The 27,255-nt window shown below is 34.0% G+C and overlaps 1 protein-coding gene across 1 annotated transcript; it reads right to left on the bottom strand.

Moving 5' to 3' along the window:
* Positions 1-659: 659 nt before the first annotated feature.
* On the bottom strand, positions 660-26,253 carry LOC123718509 (transient receptor potential cation channel subfamily A member 1). The gene is made up of 20 exons (XM_045675093.1): positions 26,145-26,253; positions 12,499-12,655; positions 11,909-11,999; positions 9,950-10,019; positions 9,713-9,838; positions 8,852-9,148; positions 8,429-8,668; positions 8,135-8,253; positions 7,857-8,018; positions 7,295-7,574; positions 6,633-6,802; positions 5,802-5,946; positions 5,379-5,486; positions 4,678-4,967; positions 4,345-4,556; positions 3,836-4,059; positions 2,950-3,228; positions 1,810-1,966; positions 1,394-1,524; positions 660-871 (listed from the first exon to the last, which is right to left on the bottom strand). Exons 1-20 carry the CDS (start codon positions 26,217-26,219, stop codon positions 734-736), a joined length of 3,471 nt encoding a protein of 1,156 aa, XP_045531049.1. The 5' UTR covers positions 26,220-26,253; the 3' UTR covers positions 660-733.
* Between the last annotated feature and the right edge of the window lie 1,002 nt (positions 26,254-27,255).

Genomic DNA, 27,255 nt, shown 5'->3' with positions numbered 1-27,255 from the left:
ATAAATATTTACAGTCTGCTGAGGCGTACAGGAGCGGCGAAACGGAGCCAGTACCGTTTGCTCACAATTGTAAGTAAAACCGCCCACATCGTTTTTGTAATAAAAAATAAATGTTTTGTTGTTTGCACGTTGCTATAGTAGTGGCTCTAAAATTAGTATTGCACCAAACTACAAGGACGTTGTAATATTTTTCATACAAATATTTTATGTAGACGATCAAATATACAAATTAATCTAAGTCGTTGTGGATAATTCTTAGTGTCAGGCACGCAGTACCATTCGTCAGTACTGTCTTATTAATCAAGCGAGTTTTCGTTTATTCGATTAGCTTTATCAGGTACGATATTAATATTTTTACGGGATAGGTAGAATTTTCATACATTTGGTGTAGTTTCAAACAATGCCTATGCGCTTCCTTTGAGTTCCCATGCACGGCTAACGGCGGGCTACTCAAGTTGAAGTCTGAAGCCATACCAAATTTATTCTTATTATGAGAATATTTTTACACAATTTAAAAGTTTTGGTACCTAGTTCTAAATTCACATTAATTTCACAAACATTCTAATAAATACAACAGTTTGAATAAGCACAAAAAAGAACACTTATTTAAAATCAACAAAACTTACAAGTACAGATATGTATCATTTATCTTGCGGGCATACACATATCTGTAGCTACGGGGTGGTCTATTTACACGGGGTACTGGAACCAATGCAGAAGAGGAAAGCGTATTTCACATTCCCTTGTTGAAGGAAGAGCCGGCTCGCAGTTTCTTGCGAATTCTTGGGGAGTTCCAACGGGGAAGGAATCTGCTCTCACTTGGTGCAATTCCTTCATCTACGTCGTCCGCCTCTGTTTTTATCTCCATTTTCTGAAATCAATTTTATTATTAGTTTCTGTAAATACTCTTACGTGACAATTCCCTGGCTGGCTACTTGTTTATTATTTATGTAAGGAAAAATCCTAAATTAAACACTAGACTATATAACAGGTGGGCTGAAAAATTCGTAAGCTAAAACGCAATTTTGTAATGCCTTATTAGAACTTTATAATTAGCATTAGGTGTATATTTTTTATTTATTTACCTTATGTTAGTGTGTGCTGTTAACGTTTACCCTTTTTATCTTTAAAACTAAATTAGTACAATGTTTCGAGAGAAAGAGAAAAGAAATGTTATAAATGTGTAATATGATGGTATTGATTTTGATCTTATTTTTAATAGGACCGAAGTGAAACTTTTAAAGAAAATTCAACAAGAAACTAAGGCTTCGAATTCTCACCTTTGCAGCTTATTTTGAATAAATAGTTGCATTATTTTAAAGCTATTCCTTAAATTGTGTGTGTTTATAATATAGTTACTTGATGAATAAAAAATACTCAAAACAGGACATACTTGCACAATGAGTCGTAGAAGTGTTTGCTGTTGTTCCATTAAGTGATTCATTTCCCGGAGTCGATATTTTTGTTTTTCCAACTGTGACGCTACATAATCCTCGTTACTTTCAAGTACTATGTCTAAAGTAGCTAGAATTTAAAACAATTATATTTTTAAATTTATTCTTAGAACATTTTAAAATGAAGGGATTTAAATATTTTTAAACAAACAATGATAAAAGAAACAAATGCGATCTGAACCATGCATCGTTGGAGAGCGATGTCGAGCGGTGTTCGGCCTTCTGTTACACACGCCGTAGGTTTTTGAGTCCTAGGAATGCCCGTATCCTCGCGATGTTTTTCTTCTGACAAGCTAGTGTTAATAATAATAATTATATGTTGATGGTGAACTATAGTAAAAATTATATATCTTACCATCTTCAGAAAATGGGTTTGTAAACCATTTACGTAAAGTCTCAAAGAAACCAAGTTTGCAGTGATTTGTGTTAGGATATTCAATTACTTCGTCTTTATCAACTTTCTCCAAACAAAATGCTGGAAGTTTCCTTTCGAGTTCTGTGTGTAGAACTACCTAATGGTTAAAATTAGAGAAAGATTACTGTAATTATGTCACGTAAACAAATTGCTTATAATTATATTGGCGGCTCTTAATAAATACAGCCTATGTTTCTCAGGCAAGAAATTTCTTAGCTTTTACGCCTACAATAAAAACTCAGAATTAAATTACAGCGTAAATAAAAAAAACACATTATGCATTTTAATCACAATAATAATATACATATTCTAAACTGTGAAGTGTGTATATGTGGCAGTCAACTAGCTTAATCAGCTGTTCAATTAACAACCTAGCCGTTTAACTAACGGCCCGAAACATGTTTAGTCAGTTAATTGCACTTTATGCCACTCTCAAACTCGAAACGAAACTCTTCAAACTGTCTATATGGCGTTGATGGCGTTTTCCAAAGTTTCAATAATGTGAATTTGACATAAGCAATTTAATTTTAAAAGAAATATATTTCATGTCATATGTTTCATCTTTTTTATTTGTGCCAAATAATGACTCTATCCTACGAATGGCCTAAGCATTAGCCAGCCAGTACCGCTACAGCTACCGCTGAATGTCTTTCAGGCCTTTAGTTAAACGGCGCCGTTTAGTTAAAAGGCTAGGCTGTTAATTGAATGGCTAATTACCTAAGCTAGTTGGCAGCGACAAATATATATTTTTTTAAAATTACTCCATTACTTTATTTAAAAACCTCATGTTCTAAAAACATGCAAAGACCTACCTACTGAAATAAATACAAATAAAGATCAAAATTTATCTTCAGTAACATAACATTTCTTATAGTCATATCATAATGTACATTATTCCCTTCTTCTAAATATAATATATTTGAATATTAGACTAGATTTTTTATAACAACATTCTAAACTAAACTATTTGAATTCCATATTTGCTGTAGTCAGTCGGAATTAGAATGTACTTGACATTCTAATGTAAAATATCAATAAACGTTTTCTTAAATGTAGGTTGGTACAAGAATAATCTCTTACTTGCATAGCCAACCGTTTCAATTGAGCGTTCCGTCTCACACTTTCGATGTCACCAACAGCCAAACCGATAAGGAGGTTCATTAAAAGAATCGGCATAAACACCATGAACAGGCCAAGCATAAAGAAGGTCATTAAAGGAAACGGTAAAACAAGGTCCGTCTGCGACTCTGTGTTATAATAGGGCTGGATGTATGTTCCCACAAAATCGATTTCACCTAACATCATTGCAAAGGTGCGCATCAGTGCCATTGGGATACTATTAAATGAAAGGTGGTGACCCTGAAAGTAATAGTAAATAAATAATTCGCTTAGCCATAATCGCAGAGCAAGAAGCACTCGCAAAATTTAAAAAGCATTTAACAGCAAATTTTCATGACGTCACGAACGCAAAGCATCTACTTTTGAACAGCTATAAACTTTCACGCAGACTATAATCTATGAAAAGCTAGTCGTTAAAGAAGTTTTCTAAATATACAATTGTATTTGCGACACACTTTATTCGCGTAAAAATGAATTCGAATTAACATAACGTATGTGTTTATAAGTTTATTGTCGTTTTGTTAGAATAATAAAATTATTTAAATCCAATTCAATCAAAGTCAATAATATAATATTTGCATCTAGTTCTGTACAGGTAAATCAAGGGCGTTGAGCGGACAAGAATCTCAACCCCATCTTTTGCCAAGTTTTGTTAAAGGGGGATACAATAGACACAGAATAGGTTAGTGTTAAGACTAAAATATAACTACTAATTACAATCACACTTCATTCGTTTATAATTATGGAAATCACTTTTAACAGAAGGTGGGAAAACAATTATCTAGCTCATTAACAAAGCGTTTAACATAACATCTAATGTGTAGTATTTCGCAGTGTGATTAAATACCGTAGCAGCGAAACCAACTTTTGACAGGAGCACGTAGAAAGATAGTCCAAATGCAATAATCAAAATTGAAAAAACCATCAAAACTTTTATTAGAGTCTGTAATATTTCCAAAAACATGACAACGTAGATTCCAATTTGATCAAATCGTTGTAAGAGCAATAAGAGTTCGAACCATGATAAGAACATGGTCAGTGACGCGGCTGAGTACTGAAAAAAAAAACAAAATTGTTAAATTATGTATTCAAGCTATAGCTGTAATATAATAAATGTTTTTAAGTAATAACTCAATAATTCATTAAATTATATTAAATAAAGTTGATCATACATTGATTACACAGATTTTCAAATAATAACTCTAATCATACCATAGACTATTAACACAAAAGTTTTACTTTACAAAGTTGAATCGATAAATATCGTTTATCTATTAGCAAAATCAGATTTGAAACAATAACGCAGCTAAAATATCCAAAACAATATATTTTATACAGTAAGAAACACCTGCAAGTCTTCAGAGGATTGAGAAGGCCAGACCATTAATGATGAGCTCACGTACAAAATCCACGACACAAAATTTGCAGGATCAGCCAAGTAATGCCATTTCTGTTGCTTAATGTTATAAAGTTCCCAAACAAAATAAATACAAGTGTAAACACGGATTGCCATAGCGCACGTGTAAAACGCTACCATTGACTCAAAGGCAATTGTGAATGGGAATATTGTTATTTTATCTGGAAAAGAAATAAATTGTACAATTACTATGACAAAGGTATAATGAGACCATTAATATGTACATAATAAAAACCGTACCATATCCTATAAACAGCTTACCTGATTCGTATGGTGAAGTAATGTTAGTAAACGTAAAGGTTTTTGACTGCCTCGAAAAATTATTAAACATGGATGTCTGATTCTCAACGCTGACGTTTCGCATAAGAAGTGATCGCTTCTCAAATTCAGTCGTGTTTCTCATAAGAAGGTATCCATAGAGGGTGATAAAAACAAGAAATATGCAATAAAACAGTAAATTCATTAAGTGAAAGTATTTTCCGTACGAGTTCCATTTCATTTGTAGATATTTTTGACTTAGAGGATGAGCCAGCAGTTCCACCCGACCGTGCGCAACCATAGCCTGTAAATTACTTATTTATATTAAGAAGGTTTAAAAAAATAACAATAAATATAATATCTTAAAGATTTTATTATTGCATACTATCACGATAAGAAGCAAACAAAAAACAATCACGGAACATTGTCACAATAGTCTGGAACTAAAGCTTGCAATATGCAATATTGAAAACATCGCTGACCACATATAGAAAATTAATTGTCAAAGACCAACACTAGTTTTGCATGGGTGTAACCAGAGTAGAGTGCGTGTGTTATTATGAAAACCATTGACGGATGTTTTACTGGTGTATTGTGATATTTATAGACTTTTAGTTAAAAACTGTGTGAATGGAACAAAGTGATTAAAAGGTGGCGAAATGGTTTTTATTAACACAAGTATTTGTTAAGCGAAGCGTCATAGTGCTTCACTCACGTTGATAACAGACAACGGTTCGGGGCGAAACTTGGGGTTGTCTAGCGCCTGTCTCAGCGCTGCAATTTCAAGTTTCGTGTGTTGGTAGTATCTGAAGCGGTACTTAATCTGCGATGGAGCAAAGAAAAAAAAACATTCAATTTCAATTGCAGACTTACGTTCATTACAGGCAATGGCGATTTTACAAAAACATCTGGCTTCTTATTGACATCGTCAATTATAATCGGAGGACACAGAGCAGAGAAGGTGTATTTTATCTAAATTTTACAAATATTAGTATAGATATGTGAGTATAAAATAAATCTACGGAATAATAAAAGATTGTCTATATTATAAATAATAGTAAAATGATTTTGTGACAAAACCAAAAATTAAGTACAAGAAGAAAACCCTAACCTGGCCACTAACATGTCGTGTACTTACATAAAAACTTTTTGAATCTTTCTTGCAGTTCGCTTTCGTTATACATTTGTCCTGAACAGCCTCAAATACACGAGGCATGTACGCTATAAGGGCTAATGTCACGCAAGGGTGGCGATCAGATCTTAGAGCCATAACTTCTTGGGCTCTGAAAAAACACAAGGGTTATCGAACCAAACAAGAACATTATTCGCCTTAAAACTTGAACATTCGCCCATAAACCATCGTGCGTACAGCGATTACAAGATCAAGTGTGGTGACCGGGTTTCGGGAATATATGACGCGCGACGGCTCCCATACCCACTTTGTGCAAAGCGATTGCAATCCCCTTTTTCTTTAACACCCTATTCCATATTGTAATTTAATAATCCACCCGAAAAAATATGTGAAAAGGCGCAAAATCGAAAGAAGTTTTTAAAATAATATACGTATTCCAAATTCACAACAATTAAAAAGTTGAAAAAAAGAAAGTTTTTTGTGTATATATCGCCAGACTATCTTTACAGTTAGACACTGCAAACAAATTGTGCGTCTATCTACTACACTGTCAGTGTAAGAATACAACAAGCTTGTACATTCGAATTCCAACTGAGCATCTATTTTCTATATTCCCATATAGGATCTACAGGCATGAAAAATCGAAAAATATTCATAGAAACACATAAATCTGAGACCAAGGTTTGTGGTACCATTTTGTACAATTTGATCTAATGTTATTTATTTTAAAGTTTAGTTTAAAAAATATGATTATTTCAATATTCTTACAGATAACCTATACATAAATTCCTATAAGCTGGTTTACTCGGCGCAGTGGTGGATCTAAAAGACTAATACCTGTGCTCGTGAGTAACCATGGCGAGGGCGGCCTCAGGAAACTTGTAATAGATAGCATAGTCAATGGCACTCATATCAAGAGAATTGTAACTCAGGCAACACCCCATTGATAATAATAGAGCAATTGAGTTTGGTTTATTCTCCATAGTAGCAAGATGTAACGGTGTATTCTGTATGAGAGGCACAATTATAAGATATACATTAATTTAGTAGTAGTAGCACACAACAATTTAGTTAATCATTTGATAATAATGTGGTGGTCTTACAAATAGTTTAAGAGCTTTTGTAATAATATACACACTAGTTTTGTATTTGAATACTCGGTAAGTTCAGATGACAGTCTCTTAACGCGCGTCGAATACGCGCAAGATTTTTGTATAGGGTTAATATAACACGCGCTTGTCAGGCGAAAAGCGCGCGTTGCCCCGTCGGTCCAATTGGACTTCGTATTCAATGGAACTTAGCTGTCATTTTATGTATGTACATGTAAAGAAGCGTTTCCAAAACTAGCGATAAGCGCCTGTCATCTGAACTTACCTTAAGATGTAAATCATGCATATGCTGTCAACCTAACAACTACTTAAAGTCTATACATAGAGAGTTAAATTGTTTTTGGATTTAAAATGCTAAATGTCTCATAGTATTTTTAAATTCAGACTTACGCCATCTTTGTCAGCTTGATCTAACAGGTGTGAGTGCACTGAATGTAAAAGCTCAATAGTTTGAGTGTACCCGCTCATTGCCGCTAGATGGAGCGGATTACGGCCGTTGTGATCTCTATGTAGGAGCGCGCCTCTATTGAGCAATAAGTGAACTACTCTTGTATGCCCCTCCCGTGATGCAATATGTAAAGGCGTTAAACCTTCGCCATCACTTTCATTAATTATAAACGTACCCTTGTCAGAATCGAGCAACTGACAAACGGTATGATAACGGCCATATCTGCAATGAATTATCATAACATAACTGACTTGTCAAAATTGTATTTCTTATTGCGCGCGATAAAAAGTTAGTACAGTGTACTTAGAATACTTTTATGTCTAGAAATAGTTATAAATGGTTTGATCGGTGACTTCAATTAAAAGATACGACAATAAAATGTCAAAAAAGGGTTCTTTCTAATAAACAGATTGTATAGAACTACTAGTCTAATCCGGTAGTTTTCAATTTGTCTAAGCTCTTTTTTGTCCAATTTGTTTTTGTAACTACCGTTATTAATTGTACCTTGCTGCAAAGTGTAGAGGACTCTCATTATTATTATTCTTGAGATTTATGCAAGCCCCAAGTTTAATTAAGTTTTCCAACGATCGAATATGTCCTTCGCGACTTGCGTAATGCAGAGGAGAGCAACCAGTCTTATCCTTCTCATTCAAGAGCATTGCTAAACTTGGCTCACAGTGCTCCTACAACAAGAAATATTTTTTTTTTATTTAAGAAACTTTACTATTGAGATATGAACTTAGCACTCCATTAAAAGTGCAGTGTATACGGCACTTCTACGCTTTATACTTACTTGGCAATTCTTTGCAAACTCCTCAAGCCGGCCTCCATTAATTACAATCAAGTGTAAAACGTTTCTCATGTTTATATCTTTTAACTTAAGATCGGCGCCAAGACGTATCTAAAATAATACGAGTATTTTTTTACTAACTAAAATAATTGCCAGTTTATTGAACAGTTCAACTCTTACATATTGTATCCAACGTTACTAAACTGTCAACGAATTGGTTGAACACACTCAAAAATATTGGGCACTGGTGTATTAAGTTCAAAAATAGACGAATTATAATATTTACCAGCACGTGAACAGTTCTCCAACCACCCCTTGAAGCGGCAAGTAATAATGGAGATCGCATCTCCTTATCTAATGGATTCATATCTGAACCTTCAGACACTAAGTAGTTCACAATATCTGGATGGTCAAACATTGCAGCACAATGTATTGGTGTCATTTTTTGAACGTCACACGAGTTAAGACATGACATTTTCTCTGCTGGTTGCATTGTAAACATAAGCTTTACAATATCAAGCGCGCCCTAAAAGATATGATAAAGATAATGTACTCATAATTTCTCGTTCTGTTCCAATGGTTTCGAGTTTTGGTGTAAAAATTAATGATACAGTTTTGGAAGGCAAACACTAGTATAAAGTATAAAGTTACTTGTCTTGTCACAGACTAATATTTTTCATTATTTTGATAAAATTTAAATAATCTGTACCTGGGCACATGCTAGATGAACAGGAGTAGAATAGTCGTGTTGCTGGGTTGAAATCTTTGCTCCAGACTTAAGGCATAGTTCAACAGCCTTAATGTCCCCACCATGTACTGCGGAATGAAGAGGAACATTTCCTTCATTATCGTAGAGCGACAACATTTGTTCACGACTGCATCCCCTGGATTCCGCCCATTGAAGAAATATTTCCATTGTTCTTGAGGAGGCATTCTTTGCTGCTTCGTGAATAGGATAGTAACCATTATTGCATGGACGTTTGCTCTCAGCATTTAAATCCGTGATCTACAAATAGTATAACAAATAATAAAATTTGTTTTAAAATTGTAACGATTCGTATAATGCTACCCATGGTGATTAAAAAACAATATTACAGAAACATCAAAATTACGCCACTATGAAATAACTTTAGATGTCACCAAAAAATCTTAGTTAAGGAAATTGATGTGTGTATGGTACATTATATGTGTTGTGTATTACGTAGATGTTGGTGTTTTGTTGGAATTATGTTTAAATAAAATTGAGCTCTGTATAGCATGACAGTGTTGGTCTAGTGGCGACATTGTGAGACTTTCGTCCCTGAGATCGTAGGTTCAAACCCCGTCTGTGCAGTGCGCACCATTGAACTTTTGTCTTTTTGCGCATTTATCTCTCGCTCGTAGGGCGAAGGAAAACATCGGCGGGAAATCGACGGCGTAAGTCAGCCACAGAACGTCTAATTTACTTGCCAATTAAGAAAAATTAATGATCACGAAACATATACAGAAACCTGAGGCCCAGGCCTAAAAGATTGCAGCGCATGTGTACAGATGCAGTGTGCATAATTTAAAAATATTATTTTAACATTACCAATATCTCCGCGCATAAGTCGTGGTCATGTATCGCTGCGAAGTGCAGAGCAGTACGACCATGTTCACCACCAAGATCAACATTAAATTCAGTCTTGTACTTGGCGAAGGCTTTTAAAACGGACACCTGTAAGTGGGTGCATCTATTTAAGGACATTTTATTCTGTGATACATAGATTGTTTGACACTTGCAAGAAAATTGGTAAATTGTGTTTAGCATACTAGACGTTTCACTCACCTTGTTTAGTATGGTAGCTAAATGTATGGGTGCTTGGGTCTTCTCGTTTAAAATTCCGGTATCAACATGTCTGAAATATTACCACTCATAATTTCGTCTCAGTTATGAAAAAACAAACTTAAATTCGTAAACCCCAAATAGTTGTCACGAGTACGTTTCACGAATATCAATTTATATAAAATACCATTGTTATATAAAAATAAGAGATATGTTGAAAACTTTTTCATAAGCTATTATTTGAAAGTTTTCGTATAATTTTCCCATTTATAATCGATGGGCCGAAAAGTTTGTTGTTGACGCAATCGACCTACTAGTATTAAATTAATATTATTTTTAGTTAGCCCTAACCTTTTAAAGTCGCTTGTATAAATTTGACCGCTGTAGAACCATTCGTTCATTAGTAGTAATAGTTTTTCGAGTAAAGGAAATGATAAAAAGGAATTTCGTGTGTTAAAAACCATTGCTGCAAAAAAACTAAGGTTGTAGCTAAGGCTTGGCTTGATAAACATTTTGAGTCAGAGTTGAGCGGAGATTTCCTAAGTTTAAACGAGACGTAATGAGCACCGACGCCAATGCAGTGATCGCCCAAAGGAGGTGTTAGCGACGTAAACATCAAAACAACCCACAAAATAATTTTGTATAACCGAAAAGTATGTTGATTAAAATACCTACGACCCTTAATATTTCAAAGGAACGTGTTGGACATATCCTAGATGACCATTTGAATATGCGAAAGCTCTGTTCAAAATGAGTGCCGCGCGAGCTCACAATCGATAAAAAACAAAAACGATATATGCGTTTGAAGCCGTGATAAATCCAAATTTATTCCACCGTATTATCCAGATTTTGCCCCCAGCAACTTTTCCTGTTCTTAGACCTCTAGAGAATGCTTGCTGGACAGAAGTTTAGCTCTGATGAACATATAATCGCCGAAATTGTATGACCCTTACAATCGTTGTATCGCTCTCGAAGACTCGATATTGTATAATCTAATAAAATTCTTTAAAATAATTATATGTTATTCTATGAAGTTTCACTCCAGCTACTACAATTTATTCCTACACATACGATTAGCTAATTAACCATGATTTATTTCAAGAACCAACCAAATCGCTTCTGTAGGGAAAATGGTGTCAGACATACGACGTACCACGCTTGAAATCACGAAAACAAATAGGTATCAATATTTTACGTTATAATTATTTTAAATTACTCAAGCATTATATAGGCAGGCGAAGCCATTAATTAAAGGTATCCATTTTGTGTCACGTGACCGTGGTGTCACTGACTTTTTGATAAATTAATGATAATTTACAAGTTGTATCACTCCTAAACGCTATTTCAGGCCACGTCTGATACTGACGTTACTCTCAATAACGCATTAATTTTTATACTGTCAACTAGCCTATTAGCTAGTTGTTGTCCTTATATGTTTAAGGTAGTTTAATAAATAAAAAAGCCTTTATAAAATATAACTGTTTGTATTAAGTAAACAACGCTCTTTTTCCTTTACTTCGTTTTTTATGAAAAAAGTAACATTAAAGTGAATCACGAGCCGGGTGCAGTTGTGACTTTTGATTGCGGCGTAAAACAAAACTAGAGAGAAATCATCATATTTCATACCGTGAACTTGTAATAAAAAGTTTCTACAGGAAGTATCTCCGGAAAATTAAACTACAAATGAATATAGCTCGAACAAAAAAATCCATTTCAATGTTGGAATTACAGAAATCCCTATTAACGTTAGATGCTGTAAAATACTTACTCAATTCCCTTCCCTACGAGTACCAAAAATAAGCAAATTCCGGAAATTACGTCTCTATACCAAATACCGAGAACAATACAATGAAATGAAAGACTTGGAATACTGTAAAACCTTATCAAATATATCACTAACTAGCGCCCTTCCTAACTAGCGTCTTCGAAATTGTAATACCGTTAAGTTGTAAAAATACTCACTGTTGCAGAAGATATTCGATGGCGTCTAAAGACTCATTCTCAACAGCAATATGAAGTGGGGTGTTTCCCATATTGTCTCGAACATTCAAATCTAAACAAACAGAGCAATAAGCCAAAATGCTTTTCGTATCAAAATATTGATTATGAAATTGATGAAAAAGTTATGAATGATATGAATCTTTCTTATTACTATGAATTAAAAACTTTTTATATGGAAAGTAATTCCGGTTTGACTTTCAGAGGGGAAATAACACTTACACTTATTACACAACTTAAGCCCCTTTTATAATAAATAAATAAACAGTATCGATTTTCGAAAAACATCTGTAAACTGGTATTGACCGTGAACACATAAACGATGAAAAATCTAATTTCCTATCGACGTAACGATGATCGGATGATTGACGCCGCCCCCGGGCTCTTTAACGTGATTTTAGGTTTACTACCTGTTATTTCAGCTAGGAATTTGAAATAAATTTTACATTAATTAACCTTTCCTTCTGATACTTTTAAAAAAAATGGAAATAAAGATGATAATCCAATATATGTAAATTTTAACGACACCCTAAATCATGACTACCTTCACTTACCTCCAGAATAGTTCTTGATAAAGAGAAGGATGTTTGTGTGGTTTCTTGCTGCCGCTTGGTGCGCAGGTGTCCTTCCGCGAGCATCTTTTACAGTAAGACGAGTTGGCTCACTCATATACAATCGCATGAAATCTTCCACATTGCCGCTCTCTGCTGCCTATAAAGCAAAACAAATTAATTTGGTAGAAATTGGTAGATTTATTAAAATATATTATATTATTAGAACTAATAATAGAATCTATTGTATAATCGAAAGGGGAATCTCTTTATGCAACAGATTGTATGAAAAACATTATATAATGTAACAGATTTCTAAATAACAAACGCTAAAAAATAATATTTAAACTATTGCTCGCTTCATAATATAAACATATAGTATTTATGATACGTTCCAGCGTGCGATAGAAAGGAGTATTCTCGGAATTCAATTACGCGACAAACATAAAGAACATATACGCAAAATAAACATTATTGATACTGAGCAATATGCCTTTAAACTTAAATGGAGATGGGCAAGCCACGTAGCCCAGTGTCAAATGGTCTATAGCAGTAACCGAACGGACTGGTACAAAAGGAAAAAGGAACAAAGGAAGACCAATACAGGGATGGGCCGATGGGATCGAGAGGGCAGTTGGAAGAAATTGGATGACGATGGCACAAAATAAATTAGGGTGGAAAAAGTTAGAGGAGGCCTTCTCCCGGACAGGACATCTTAGTTAAAATTGAATTTTTTTAAAATCAAATGTATGTCAAAGATGTGGAGATATTATTATTATTAATAATGATACGTATTATCATCTGTATTGCAATAAATCTCGCGCACATTAAAAACACAGTTCAAACAGTCTGCTAGGTAGGTCATACGGCATAGCTATTCATTGAATATAATATTTTTACTGAGTTTTAAGAGAAACTGTTGTGACACGATACGTGAAAGATTAGTCGAGTTAGAACACAAAGCTTAAACATAAAAGTTATATTTAATGAACCTTAGTACTGTTCACATTAATGGATATCCGCTACAAATTTTATTGCTATATCCAAGAAGAATATCAAACACACTAAAAGTGTACAACACGGTTATTAGATCGAATAGAGGTAGGATTCCGAAAAATTATATTATTCAGAGTTAATCAAATGTGAACTCACTCGACTGTAATGTATCTTACTTCTCTACTTTCCCGTGACTGAATTTTACGTATAAAAATACGCCACTATTTCATTTCCAATCCATCTACCTTTGCAAGAAATTATGCTGAAAATGATAGTAGTATTTGGCGGAACTCAACATTGGGTATGTAAAATTTGGTTAAAAAATAAAGCACTGTACAAGGTGTAGGAGTGAGAGGAACTCTCAATCAAAAATAGCCAGTTTAGTTTTCACGTATCACGGCCTTTTTCCAGTAAATTGGCTGATATTAACTAAATCGATGTCTCTATGAAACGGCGTTTTAGACGTTTCAAAGTTCACTGAACTTAATACTGCGCTCAATTTTGTTCAAATAACGTCATATTGTCAACCAAAGCATGCAAGGTAGTGGCATTTATCCTTGGACGACGAACTTTTCATGTCATGTAATCAGAGCTCGCTTAAAGTAATTTTTTTTGTTGTAAATCAATTAAACTCGAGATAATTATCTCCAAAGAAACGTTTCGCAACACAAGGCAGCTAAGCATTATTTTAATAAACAAAAATAATAACTATTTTTGCAAAATTAAACTGATAGAATTCGTGAGTGAAGAAGTGTTGAATGGATTTACGTTTTTTACTTCTTTATTTGTTTATTAGCCAAATTCTTGCAAGTTTGCGTATTGAAGTGTTGTTCCATACTCAAGTTTGACAAGGCATAGTCGTTTTTCTATTCCATTTAAAAGTTTGCTTTCAATTTCAGTGCAAATTTATTACGTCCATGTTCGGAACTGTTTTATTCGTTACGTAGCAACAAAGTATTAAATAAAACTTTGCTTTCGTTTAAACTCAGCATTTCAAAAAATACATATTTAAATATTTTCAAAATACACTTGCATACATTGTTTTATAAATGTATATTAATAGAAATATTATGAACCTAAAGAGTTTGTTCGTTTGGTTAAACGCCGTATCTCAGGAGTTACTTGTACCAATAAATAACTTCGTTTTATCTTGGATAAACGAAAAATATTTGGTACGGGCGATTATCGAATCTATAGTTATATACATAAATTGTTGTGTACGTCATTTATTATTTCCTACAGCCTCGAACAAAGAAGAAATAAAAAAGTGTAATAATGTGCTGAGGCACGTTTTCCACATGCACACGATACTACGACATCATGTTTAATGGTCAAGAGTATCATGTGTGTTAAGTTCGCATTAATGAAGTCCTTCATTAATCTGTGTAACACACACTTAAGAACCAAGTGTGTTGTGACGATGGAGGGTCTATTTAATATTTGTGATTATACAAAATATTATATACTTTTTTATCATTCTCATAATAATCAGAGTCAATAGAAAGAGGGCGGTTAGTTATTAAGCAGTACAATATGAAATATTTTAAAATGATAATTAGTAACAATAAACTAATAGGTATTATGAAGGTAAAACAGATAGGAGAACTGGTATAAAATGATATGTATGGTAATAAATAAATATTTTAATAAAATAAATAATCATTATAATTACGTTTATATAGGATCTTAGGAATTAAAAATGAAAGGTATAGAAACGTTAATATCCTCTAACCCCAGTAGTCATAAAAAGTTAATCAGTATAAATGCACTTTTAATTAAAGAGACTGTATAATGTTTATACGGTACTGACTGATTTGGTTTTTATTAAGGGGGTAAATATACGAGTATGTACACACAGGGCCGAGTTGACCCCCGGCAGAGCTCATAGGTTCATAGGTTACCCGTTCAAGAACGGGAAACCTATGAAGCGCCTATCTTTTTATGAATCTGCATGTTTCAACGTATATTTTTTATTGTTTGTTAAATTTGACCGAATAAAATATCATCCAGTTTTATATATGTATTAAGATTATATTTTCCTAAATAGGTAAAACCAGTTCGCTTCCGCGTGTTCATTCATTGAGATGATCTTAAATTAAAGACAGACAAACAAAGTAAAATTAAACCATAAAGAGAGAGATGTGTACAATAAGTAAAATTGTTTTGTTATTTAAATTTGCGCCTATTGTATCGCCTGTATTACTTATCGATACTACGAGTATATTGTTATGTAAGTGTAACAAAAATTATTTCGCTTGCGGCGCCCTTATTAACTTGGCCCCTGTGTGGGCTGCTCGCACACTTCGCACACAGGGGCGGGGCGGCACCGTGTACACATTAGGTGGTTGTAAGCCTCAATTAAGAATGTTCTCTCTCATTAATGCAGTTACAAAGACACGAGAAATATATACAAAAAACATCTATACAATATAAAAAATAGCTGTATGTTGTATGGTAGATTTATGACAAATTGTGATTACAATCGTAAGATTAAATTTATCTGTAAGCTAAAGTTGATTTGCAAATCACAAAGAACTCGAGATATCTAGATCTGGTGTAAAAAAAATATTGTTAAATTCTAGTTTCCTTCCCATTTCTTGGTCTTATTAACTTCTTCGCAGATAAATTGCGGAATGTCTAATATTAAATTACAACCATCAAAAAAGGTTCTACCTTTAATATAAAAAATTAATCAAATTTATCAAAGAATATCTCTTTGTTAATTGTTTTTTACGGCAGCACCCGTCACTAATGAAGGTATGAAATTTTAAAACTTCATGCCTTCTTTACGAACCCACACTCACCACACCAATTGTAAGGCATTCAAACTAACATATTGTTTCACATACCGTGGGTGAATTATAAAAACAAAATATACATTGGTATGCAACAAGTATCGCGTTGGTTGGAAAATGGAAAAAATCTTAGAAAAAGATTGAATTTCATTTATTGAGCTAATAATTTTTTATTTACAAAACTGAACAGACCAGGCCGCCATTCCACTAATTGTTAAGTGTGTGGTTTATTGATAACCACGGGTATATAGAGATGCCTATTCAGCAGCCTGACTTAACATTTAAATTTATTAAGAATTTATTTTAACGGTACGTTTTTTAAAATACATATTAGGCACAGTTATATTCGAAAATATTTTGAATGAAATCTAGTTATCTCAATTCGTCGACCGTTTGTAAAATAATGTATCATGCAACTGATTCTGAAATTCTAGGTTCGTTTAAGGAATCCTTTGCTCCATATTTATTTTGTATTTTAATTATACCGAAAGAGAAAGCCGTTCACTTACCATTGGTCCATCAGATCAGGGAATCAGAGTCCTTACCTATGACCTACATCACAAACAATTAATAATATATTGAAAATAAAATAAATAAATATTAAATACTAGTTGAACTTCATTTCACGATAGTATTATTTATATACTACCTTTTTAGTGGCTACATATCAACATATTTTGCGATTCATTTTTATTGGATAGCTCTTGCTATTATTGGTAATTAGGATTTGTATAAAGTTTTAAAAATTTGTCTACTTTGATCTCACCTAAAACTTTTAAAGCCCTTGTTTAATTCCTAATAAGATAGCAGAATAAATCAAAACCAAGGATGCGTGGTAGGGTATGGCCTTAAGAGCTCGTAGGGATCAACTGAAAACAACTCTGTGATGAACCACAATGCCAGGCTGCTCTGGGAATGATGGTACGATACTTTGTCAAAAGTTTAAAATATAACCTAACGTGGTATAAGTTCGGCTATTCAAATAAACAAAACACTTTGTTTGAAGCTTGGTGTCAACTGATTTTAATCGTTTAAAACAAGGGCCTATAATTAAATAAGGGATTGCGACTAACAAAAAGCTGTAACTTAACATATTTGTTTTAATTATCTAAGGATCTAAGTAATATTGACCTATTGTACCTTATCGGAAACGAGCATGTGATACTACAATTTATAAGTGTATGAAAAACTAATGGATGGAAAACTAGCTTTCATACTAGCAAAACTGACGTTTTACAATTTATTGGCTTCAAGTGTAAGATTTGCGCACCTAATTATCAATTCAACCAATGTGAGATTACATAACTCGTGTGTGTAAATAATTCTAGTCTGACCTCCAGCACTTCTTCAATTGACACCTTGGGCACCTCTTCCTTTATTTTAGTTAGTTGTCGTGGTGGACTACGACCGTTGGTTTTGAAAGTTTTCATTTTAATATTCACTGAACGTTTCTTTCTTGACAACCTCATTTTTACTCACAGAAAAATACAGTTTATAACAAATAGGATCACTAATTCATAACTTCTAACCGACACTAGTTCCTTAGGTAACGAGTGTCCAGGTCGAGTTCAAAGTTGTGACTGCAGGCTGGAGGCATCCCATCTCTCCCGGGAGGTGAAGAGTGGCTATCCTTACTTGCGTTATCCCATGTATATATCCAGAAAATTGTGTTCTTAACGATTTTATAATTTGACGCCTAGAATTTTTTATGAGTATCTATCACCAAAATGTAGTTTGAAGCGTTAAGAATACTTATATAATAAGGTGATAGATAGCTTTTAAACTTTAAGCAAGCTTTATTAAGCTTAAAAATTCTTTAGTGACCACAACTTTGAAATACCGATAAAGGTGAAGTCTTTTTTGTTTGTTTCATTTATCGTTTTAATGCTTTCGATCGAAATATTATTGATGTTTGTTGTTAAATACATCTTTAAATTCCTATTGGTCTTGGCCTGGAGGCTAGGCATTCGTGTCTCAACCTTAAGGCGTAATCTTTTAATTTGATGAAAATGATCATGGTCAGAAAAGTGAAAACATGCTTAGACCAAGGGTTTCAGATTATAGATAGTGCTACTACAATTGGGAGAGTATCATTCAATTTTAAATGCAAAGAAGTTACTGGTCGGTTCACTTGAAGGGTACATTTCGATTCGGATTCTTAGGGATTATCGTATAAAAAAATAATGGGACTACAACATTTTTAGGTCTGAGCCTCAGATTTCAGTATTCGTTTCATGATCATAATGGGAAAGTAGGCCGTCGACTTTTTGGGTCTATGGGAAGCCGGTTTCCTCACGATGTTTTCCTTCACCGTTCGAGCGAATGTTACATGCGCACATAGAAAGAAATTGGTGCACAGCCGGGGATTGAACCTACGACCTCAGGGATGAGAGTGAAGCTGAGGCCACTATACAAGCACTGATCGATTATCGTACAAACGTCACCAAGAACTCTTTATAACAATTCTTCACACTTTCAATATTAACTCTACACGAGGTTTCTTATATAAAAGATAAATGTGAACTGTAATTCTGTGAATTTTTGTAAAATACAGCAAATAAACCCGCTGGTGTTTTTAAATTTACAATCGGTAGCAAAAGTTTAATACAGCAAGTTACTTTCTACAAAAACAGTTTCGTGTGAAAAACTAAAAACCTTAGCTAACGTTAAACGTTAGCTAAATTTTTTTAACTTTTTGCAAAAACAACACTCGTTTATCATGAATAAAATAAAGAAAAACTTTTTAACGTGTCTCAAAAAGGGGTGACACTTTTTATCTCGCTATTCCATTTTCCCGAACAGATAATTTTCTTTGGACATAACTTTTCACTGTGTCTGACGTCTCATGATAGACTATGACGTATTTATAAGCTTGAGACATATTAGGTCCTTACATATGAAATTGGCGTATTTCGTACTGGCCACTATAATCACGATGTTCTTCTCTTTGGTAAGGAATTCCAAATTCAATTTAAACTCATGTATTTGTGCTTCGATGACCGTCATTTATTTGTTTTTCTCTGTTTGCGTCACTCATTTTACAAAATGGAAAACTTAAAGTATCGCATTATTTACGAGTACGAGTTCCGCCGTGGCACTAGTGCTGCGGAAACGACTCGAAGGGTGAATGATGTGTATGGCGGTCATGTTGCAAAAGAAAACACAGTTCGTTTTTGGTTCCAACGTTTTCGTTCTGGAAATTTCGACCTGCAGAACAAGCCCCGTGGATGGCCTGAGACCCAAGTTGATAATGAAGTATTGAAGGCTATTGTGAAGCGGATCCATCGCAAACCACGTCTGAGTTAGCTGCAGGCTGCGGTGTTAGTGATAAAATTGTTTTAATTCACTTGAAGCAAATTGGGAAGATTAAAAAGCTTGAAAGGTGGGTACCTCACGAATTGACTAAAGCAAATCGGCAAACGCGCGTCGACTGCTGCGTTACATTTCTGAACCGGCACAATAATGAAGGTATTTTAAATCGAATCATTACCTGTGATGAAAAATGGATTCTTTACGATAATCGGAAGCGCTCAGCGCAATGGTTGGATCCTAACCAGCCAGCCAAATCCTGCCCCAAGCGAAAATTAACCCCAAAAAAGTTACTTGTAAGCGTTTGGTGAACTAGTGCCGGTATTGTTCATTGCAGTTTTCTCAAATCTGGCCAGACTATTACGGCTGATGTCTATTGTCAGCAATTGTAAACCATGATGGAAAAGCTAGCGGCTAAACAACCTAGGCTAGTCAATCGCTCCACGCCACTGCTACTTCACGACAACGCTAGACCACACACTGCACAACAGACGGCTACCAAATTAGAAGAGCTTCAATTGGAATGTCTAAGACATCCTCCGTACTCCTCGGACCTTGCTCCAACAAATTACCATTTTTTTCAAAATTTCGACAACTTCTTGATGGGGCAGTCCAAATCGCCTTCACAGATTTTATTGATTCTAGTCCGACTGGTTTTTTTAGTAAAGAGATTAATGACATACCTATGAGATGGCAAAAGTGCATAGAAAACAATGGTTCATACTTTGATTAATTAAATATATTATATTTAAAAATATTCGACTTTTTGTTCCTCCCATACAAAACGCCAATTTCATATGTAAGGACCTAATATTAAGTTATTACATCGCTTTCCACGCAAAGGGTGTATTGATCTTTCAAGACCGAAAATATTAATTAAATACTTTCACCCTCAAAATGGTTATAGGGTATTACAACACATATTTAGGGGATACCATTTATTACAAACTATTTAACTAATATTTCATTAATGTAGTTTTTACTATAGGTGATACTAATATTAGGTCTTACTACAACGTAATAAGGGTATACCTTAATAGGCGTGCCAACTATTTTATAGTGTGTTTTATGTTGATTATAATAGACTGCTGAAAATTTAAGATCAAGCACTAGAGTATGATTATGTTTTGTTACCTGTTAAATTTCAAAATTTCTAAAATAAATATAATTAATAGGGTCTATGAGCAGTGTTAGTTGGCCTAGGATCGATCCTCGGCTGTGCTCCAATGGATTGTCTTTCTATATGCGAATTTAAAATTAGGTCGAACGGTGAAGGAAAACATCGTGAGGAAACCGGCTTGCCTTAGACCCAAAAAGTCGACGGCGTGCGTCAGGCACAGAAGGCTGAACACATACTTGCCTATTAGATTAACAAATGATCACGAAGCAGGTACAGAAATCTGAGGCCCAGACCTAATACGGTTGTAGCGCTATTGATTTTTTTAATAGGCTCTATGACTGATGAAGTTTTGGCAATTATTGACTTAACATGACTACGTGACTACACCCGTAGGGTCCCGGGCCTTATGAAGCCTTATATAAACGGGGTTTTTAGTGGAAATTGCCCCCTAAAAGATTATCAAAATAGCAAAATTATGGTTCGAGGACCAAATACAACTGCCACTTTTGGGTGTAAAATTCTTTGATATAAAAATCTTTAAATGCATAAAATTTGTACAAACATCTAGATCAATTTATCATCCAACTACTTTAGAAAATACTATAGACTTACATGAAACAGCTTGGGCACACCGAATGTAATGTTGGGTAAAGTGTGCGCTCGTCGAAATAAAAACATAATGTTTTTCACATAAACTTTTGTTTATTGCATACTGCTCAGTACGTGATGCATATTTTAATGAGTCGACGCATGTCAAGTGGCGAGTTTTTCTTATCATAAAACCTCTATTAGTCCATTACACGTGCAAACAAAGTCCTATCTAGTGATTTGGTATTTATAGCCTTGATTATATGTATGTGTGATTCAATTCTTTTTTACAAAAAGAGCGAAACTAAAATAAATAAAAAATTGTACGTATATTGTATTCATCGTTTACGTTTAACATTTAACGTTTAACTGAAGTATGGTAGAATTATTTTCTTAAAGAATAAAACACTGACCTTGAAAGGTCAAGACCAGTAAAACGAAGAGAAACCAGTCATTGTCATCCGTGTATGGTCTATACAAGTGTACGCCCCCACAGAAGCAGTAAAAGAAGAAGAGCTCGAAACGTTTTATGCAAACTTGTATCAAACCTTGGATTTTGCCCATAATGCATATATAGTTATTGGCGATCTAAATGCAAAAATAGGCCAACCTAGGGCAGACGAGTATATGATAATGAAATCACATGGTTATGTCCAAAGGAACTTAAGAGGACAGAGACTTATTGACTTTGCCTTCGAAAATAAACTTGCAATCCTAAATAAAAAAAACCGGAACGTAAATGGACATGGCGCCCACCTAACCGGGAGTACAAAAACGAAATTGATTATATTCTATCAAACAGACCCAGCATTGTACATAACATGGATGTTTTGAATCTCAATTTGTCGTCAGACCATAGACCAGTAAGAGAAACAATAACATTGTCAAGAAAAAAAAAACCGAACTAGATTTAATAGCACTTCTAATGCCACCCTAAAAAGCGAAGAAGAAATAAACAAATATAAGGAATACATCGCAGCTTACCTACCAAACATACTAGAAGTGAAAAAAATTTATCGGTGTAAACTTTACACGACAACTAAGAGTAATTACACACAGCCTTCAAAAAGCTAGCATAAGTAATAAAGACACAAGACATCCGATTTATCACAGAGTACTTTAGCACTTTTGAAGAGAAGACAGTTTCAGCAAAATATCAAGAATAAGACTAGGTCTATGAAAAACGAACTATCAGCGTTATACAAGGTAGAAAGCAGGCTTACAAAGTACAGAATACGGTAGCCCTGGAAAAATATCTTATGCAATCAGAAAGTTCAAAAAGCATTCAAACAGATAAGAACGTACAAGACGTGGATAGATGGATCAAAAAGGGAAAAAGTAACGGAACAATCTTAAGCAATCGCAACGATATCATAGGAACAAACAAAACGGCACGTACCAGATGTTATGCAAACAATTAATAGACTAAAAATAAACAAAAGTACTGGCTTAGACATCATTACAAACGAGTCTATAAAATCAGTACAGGAATTACTGGCAGTACCGCTGACTCAACTATTCAACCGTATTTTGGAGAAAGCAAAAACACCGACATGGTCAGAGTCCGATATAATACTAATTTATAAAAAGGACGACCCATCTAATGTTATTAATTATCGACCAATAAGCTCACTACAGTGCTTATACAAGCTATTCTCATCTCTTATAAACCAAAGAATAAGCCTCATACTAGATACAGAACAACCAATGGAGCATGCGGGGTTTAGGAAGAGTTTCTCAACTATAGACCATATTCACACCCAAACTTCTCATTGAAAAATATCAAGGAAGACAGCGAGACAGCTCTTGATATCGCCTACATCGACTACAGAAAAGCATTCGATACCGTTTCACATGCACGCATCTGGAAAGCACTAACATAGCAAGGGGTAGCGAAGGAGTATATACAAATATTGAAGAGTATATACAGTAACAACACGGGCAGGCCCAAGATTTCAGATAAAAAGAGTCCCACAGGACAAGGCGACCCGACTTCACCTATGCTGTTTATTATCATCCTAGAGTCGATAATAAGAGAATTAGACTGGGGCACAAGAGGCCTAAATATTAACGGTAAATACCTGAGTCACCTGCGCTTTGCTGACGACTTAGTTTACTGCTTTATCCGAATAAAGCTCAAAATTACAAGACATGATTCAATCATTTAGTGCGGCTAGCAAGAAGGTAGGTCTGGAGATGAAAGACAATGCTAATGACAAACAGTATAGAAAAAACAATACCGGTTGAAGAGAAATTCTGAAATATGCAAACAAGTATGTTTACCTAGGAAAATAAGTCAGCTTTGAAAATGAAAACAACTACATATTTAGAAATTAAAAGACGAATTCAACATACTTGGAACAAGTTGTGGATTGTAAACGTAATTTTTAAAAGCAATATGCCAGTAACACTAAAACCAAAACCATGTCAAGCTGTCTTTTGATATGTCTAACATATGCTGTCCAGACTTGAAAATATACAGAGAAGATAAAAAGAAAAATTGATACTTGTCAAACGGGCCTAGAACGGAGCATGCTTAATATTAGAAAAATGAATAAAATAAGACAATCAAAATTTAGGAGGGTTACTAAAGCTACTGATGCGCAAAAGCTTAAATGGAGATGGACAGGGCATGTAGCAAGACTCTCTGACGATCGACGGACCATAAGGGTGACCCGATGGGGTGGCCCTATTAGGAAACGAAACAGAGGAAGACCGCTCACGAGATGGGCGGACGACATTGCACAAACGGTTAGCTCGAACTGGATGCAACTCACCAAAAACCGAGATACCTGTAGTTCCTTGGAGGAGACTGTACCTATTTGGTATTCATTTCTTTATAAGGTACTGAGTATTGTAATGAAAGGCTCTTCAAGACCCGACTATTTAATATGAATGTTGGTACAATACTAATCTATATTAAAGATCATGTAGGGACAGTACATCCCCCTTAATAATAATATATATATATATATATATATATATATATATATATATATATATACATAGAAAATACAATACGGAACAATAAGAAAGTAGAATAATTTCTATAACACTTCATTACCAACTCAAGAACTTAATTTAAGACGTAAAGACACAAAAGAATAAAATGATGTAAATTAAAAATATTCGGATCCACCATTCACCTGTGGAAGGGTTCTAGCTAAATAATTGGGAAATAGATATAAAATAATGAGTATAATTTACTTTTATTAAAAAATACATATGTAATAAATATTATTACGTTTACTTTGTTCTTTCCAAGGAAATATTGTCTTTTTTATTTTATTATATTACCATCCATCAAGTCATTTCCAAGAATATAATTAATGTGATGGACTGTGCACTACGGTATTTAATGCTTTAATAGATAATGGCTGATCAAGGTACATGAAGTTTTTTTAGCTCCGGTTGATGCAAAATTTAGAATATGAAATACATGTGGATAGAATTAGTCAGTGGCCAACTCTATAATGTTGTATTTCGGCTTCGACCCATAAGTTTTCTAGTTCGCGAATCAAGTGGGCAATACCTACTAAAGACCACGTTTATATAAGTTTATTATCACATTATTTTTGTAATTAGATTATTTCATATTTACCTTGATTCTTGTTGATGGTAATAGTGTCGTTATTACTTTGTATTAAAGTCTACAATAACCTATATTACGTAGTCATGTTAAGTCAATAATTGACAAAGCTTCATCAGTCATAGAGCCTATTAATTATATTTATATTAGAAATTTTAACAGGTACTAAAAGATTATCACACAGTATTAGCCCTTAAAATTTCACCAGTCTATTATAATCAACATAAAACGCACTATGAAATAGTTGTAAGAATATATAACCTTATATGGCTTACTTAGGTTTGCTATGAAAAAGGTTTCTCATTTACACAAAATATAGGTACTCATAATTCTGTTACACTATGTTAACTTAAAGATCACCTCAGATATATTATATTAGTGTAAATACCAACCCAATTATGCATTATATGATGAAGAATGTATGTGAATATTTTTCTAATATTTGTAACCATACACGGAGGTGCTCCATACTGAGCAGTTACCACGAACAGTAGGTTACGTACATTTATTAGATTATATCATATAATAGAAATATTTGTATCGGAAACTTTTACAGCATGGGTGTTTATAGAAATTAACGTAAGTACTTGCGTCGTTCGAATAGAACTCGAGAAGTTTACAATTGCTAGTGCAAGTTAATGCATTTCATCTGTCAAAAAGTGCCTTCACATCGACCTATATAAATACTTGATGAAACTTGAAGTTATACTCTTAACTAAAAGTTGGAATACCTATTATTGAAAAAATATCACTGCTTTTAAATACTCAAAAAACTAAAGTTTTAAACCTTGAAACTGTGAAACCTTCTAAATTCAAACATTTTGTAAGTAACAAAATTAACTAATTGAGCTTTAAGGATTAAATATTTTTTTTATTATTATACGCACGTGTACTTTTAGGGCTGTGAGTTGATGGTTTACTGTTCAAGTTTTAAGCTTTATAATTAAATTTATCTTATTCTTACAATAAAAACGTGAAACTTTAACGCGAAAAATACATAAGGTAAAACTTGTATAACTAACACTAGTATGGACGAAGATTTTATTTATATGACGTTGTAATTTGAATTCAAAAGTTTTTTTTTAATGATATAATGTAACTGATATGTGCATAACTTCTTTCATATGATACAAGTTCATCTCATATTCAGGTTCCTAAATTTTTAGATTTTTAACCGAATTCACCAAATTATTTCTCATATAGATTTTAAAACGATGTTACATGCGTAGTATCACTAAGTTATAGTTCTTACCCTGAGTATTCTGAACGGGCTCTCGGTTAAGAGACAGACATCACCAGAAGTGACACGGTCTTGAGTGGGCAACATCACTTGTAATTCTCCACCTCGATCTAGTACCTTCTCTTGTCTGTCACCACGGCGGCTGACGAAGCCCCACAGCCAACTCTATAAACAAAGTAATATTAATTAAAAGACTATATAATTAATATGCATATAACAATAGAGCGAATCACATGACTTTAACATCTGCTAACAAAAAAATATGAACAACAACATGATATATGTAGTGATGGCCCAATTTTGTCGCGGACATAAAGTAAAGTAAATTACCAAGTCATCAAATATTAGTATTATACAGTTAATTGATTTCCACCAATGTCACTTGTTCCTCGTTTAGCCATGAGGGCGGCTTTTTTAAATAAAGAACACGAAGATCCAACAATAATACAAATTACGCCGTTAAAATATGATGGCCCTGGCAATGCAATCTAGCATCTATTTATTTCATAATCTGTGTATTATATGTCATAAAAGTGCATGGTATGTAGTTTTCTAAGGAAGTTTTTTTCTACCGTACAAAAGGGATAGTTGCTCTTATAGAATCCATTAGAGTGTAGACGGTTTACTAGTTCGAGAACTTAGAGTTAGTACAAAAACAACATTTCATTATGAAATCTTTTAAATTTGCAGTTTAAAGAATTACAAACATTTTTTTAAAATAATCACGATGGTGAAGGTTGATCGGATAGTCCTTGTCGGACATATCTGAACCAAATCCAGGAGTGACTAGAGAAGGGACTGCTTAAAAGTACCAATAACCGACGAGCATGCATGGTGAATCTCAGAAAAGTGGATGAAGCGAGAGAAGTACGTCAGAACTGTACCAAGTGAAGATCCGTGGTCTTTGCCTAGACCGTCGAGAAAAGATGTCGATATGGAAAGAGCCTCCGTGACTATATGTATGTTAGACTTTTTTATGTTCTTGTTATTTTCCTAGTTCAAATTACGCTTTATTTCTGTGTAATAAAAATAAAAAAAACATCAATAACTCACAACGACTACCACTTATTGATTTTTTTTCCAATTGTAGGACCTGGTGCTGTAGTTAGGCAAACATTAATAT

Source organism: Pieris brassicae, chromosome Z (assembly GCF_905147105.1).
Source record: "Pieris brassicae chromosome Z, ilPieBrab1.1, whole genome shotgun sequence".
NCBI lineage: Eukaryota > Metazoa > Arthropoda > Insecta > Lepidoptera > Pieridae > Pieris > Pieris brassicae.
The sequence above is the reverse complement of the archived record's forward strand: the minus strand, read 5'-3'. Positions and strand labels throughout refer to the sequence as shown.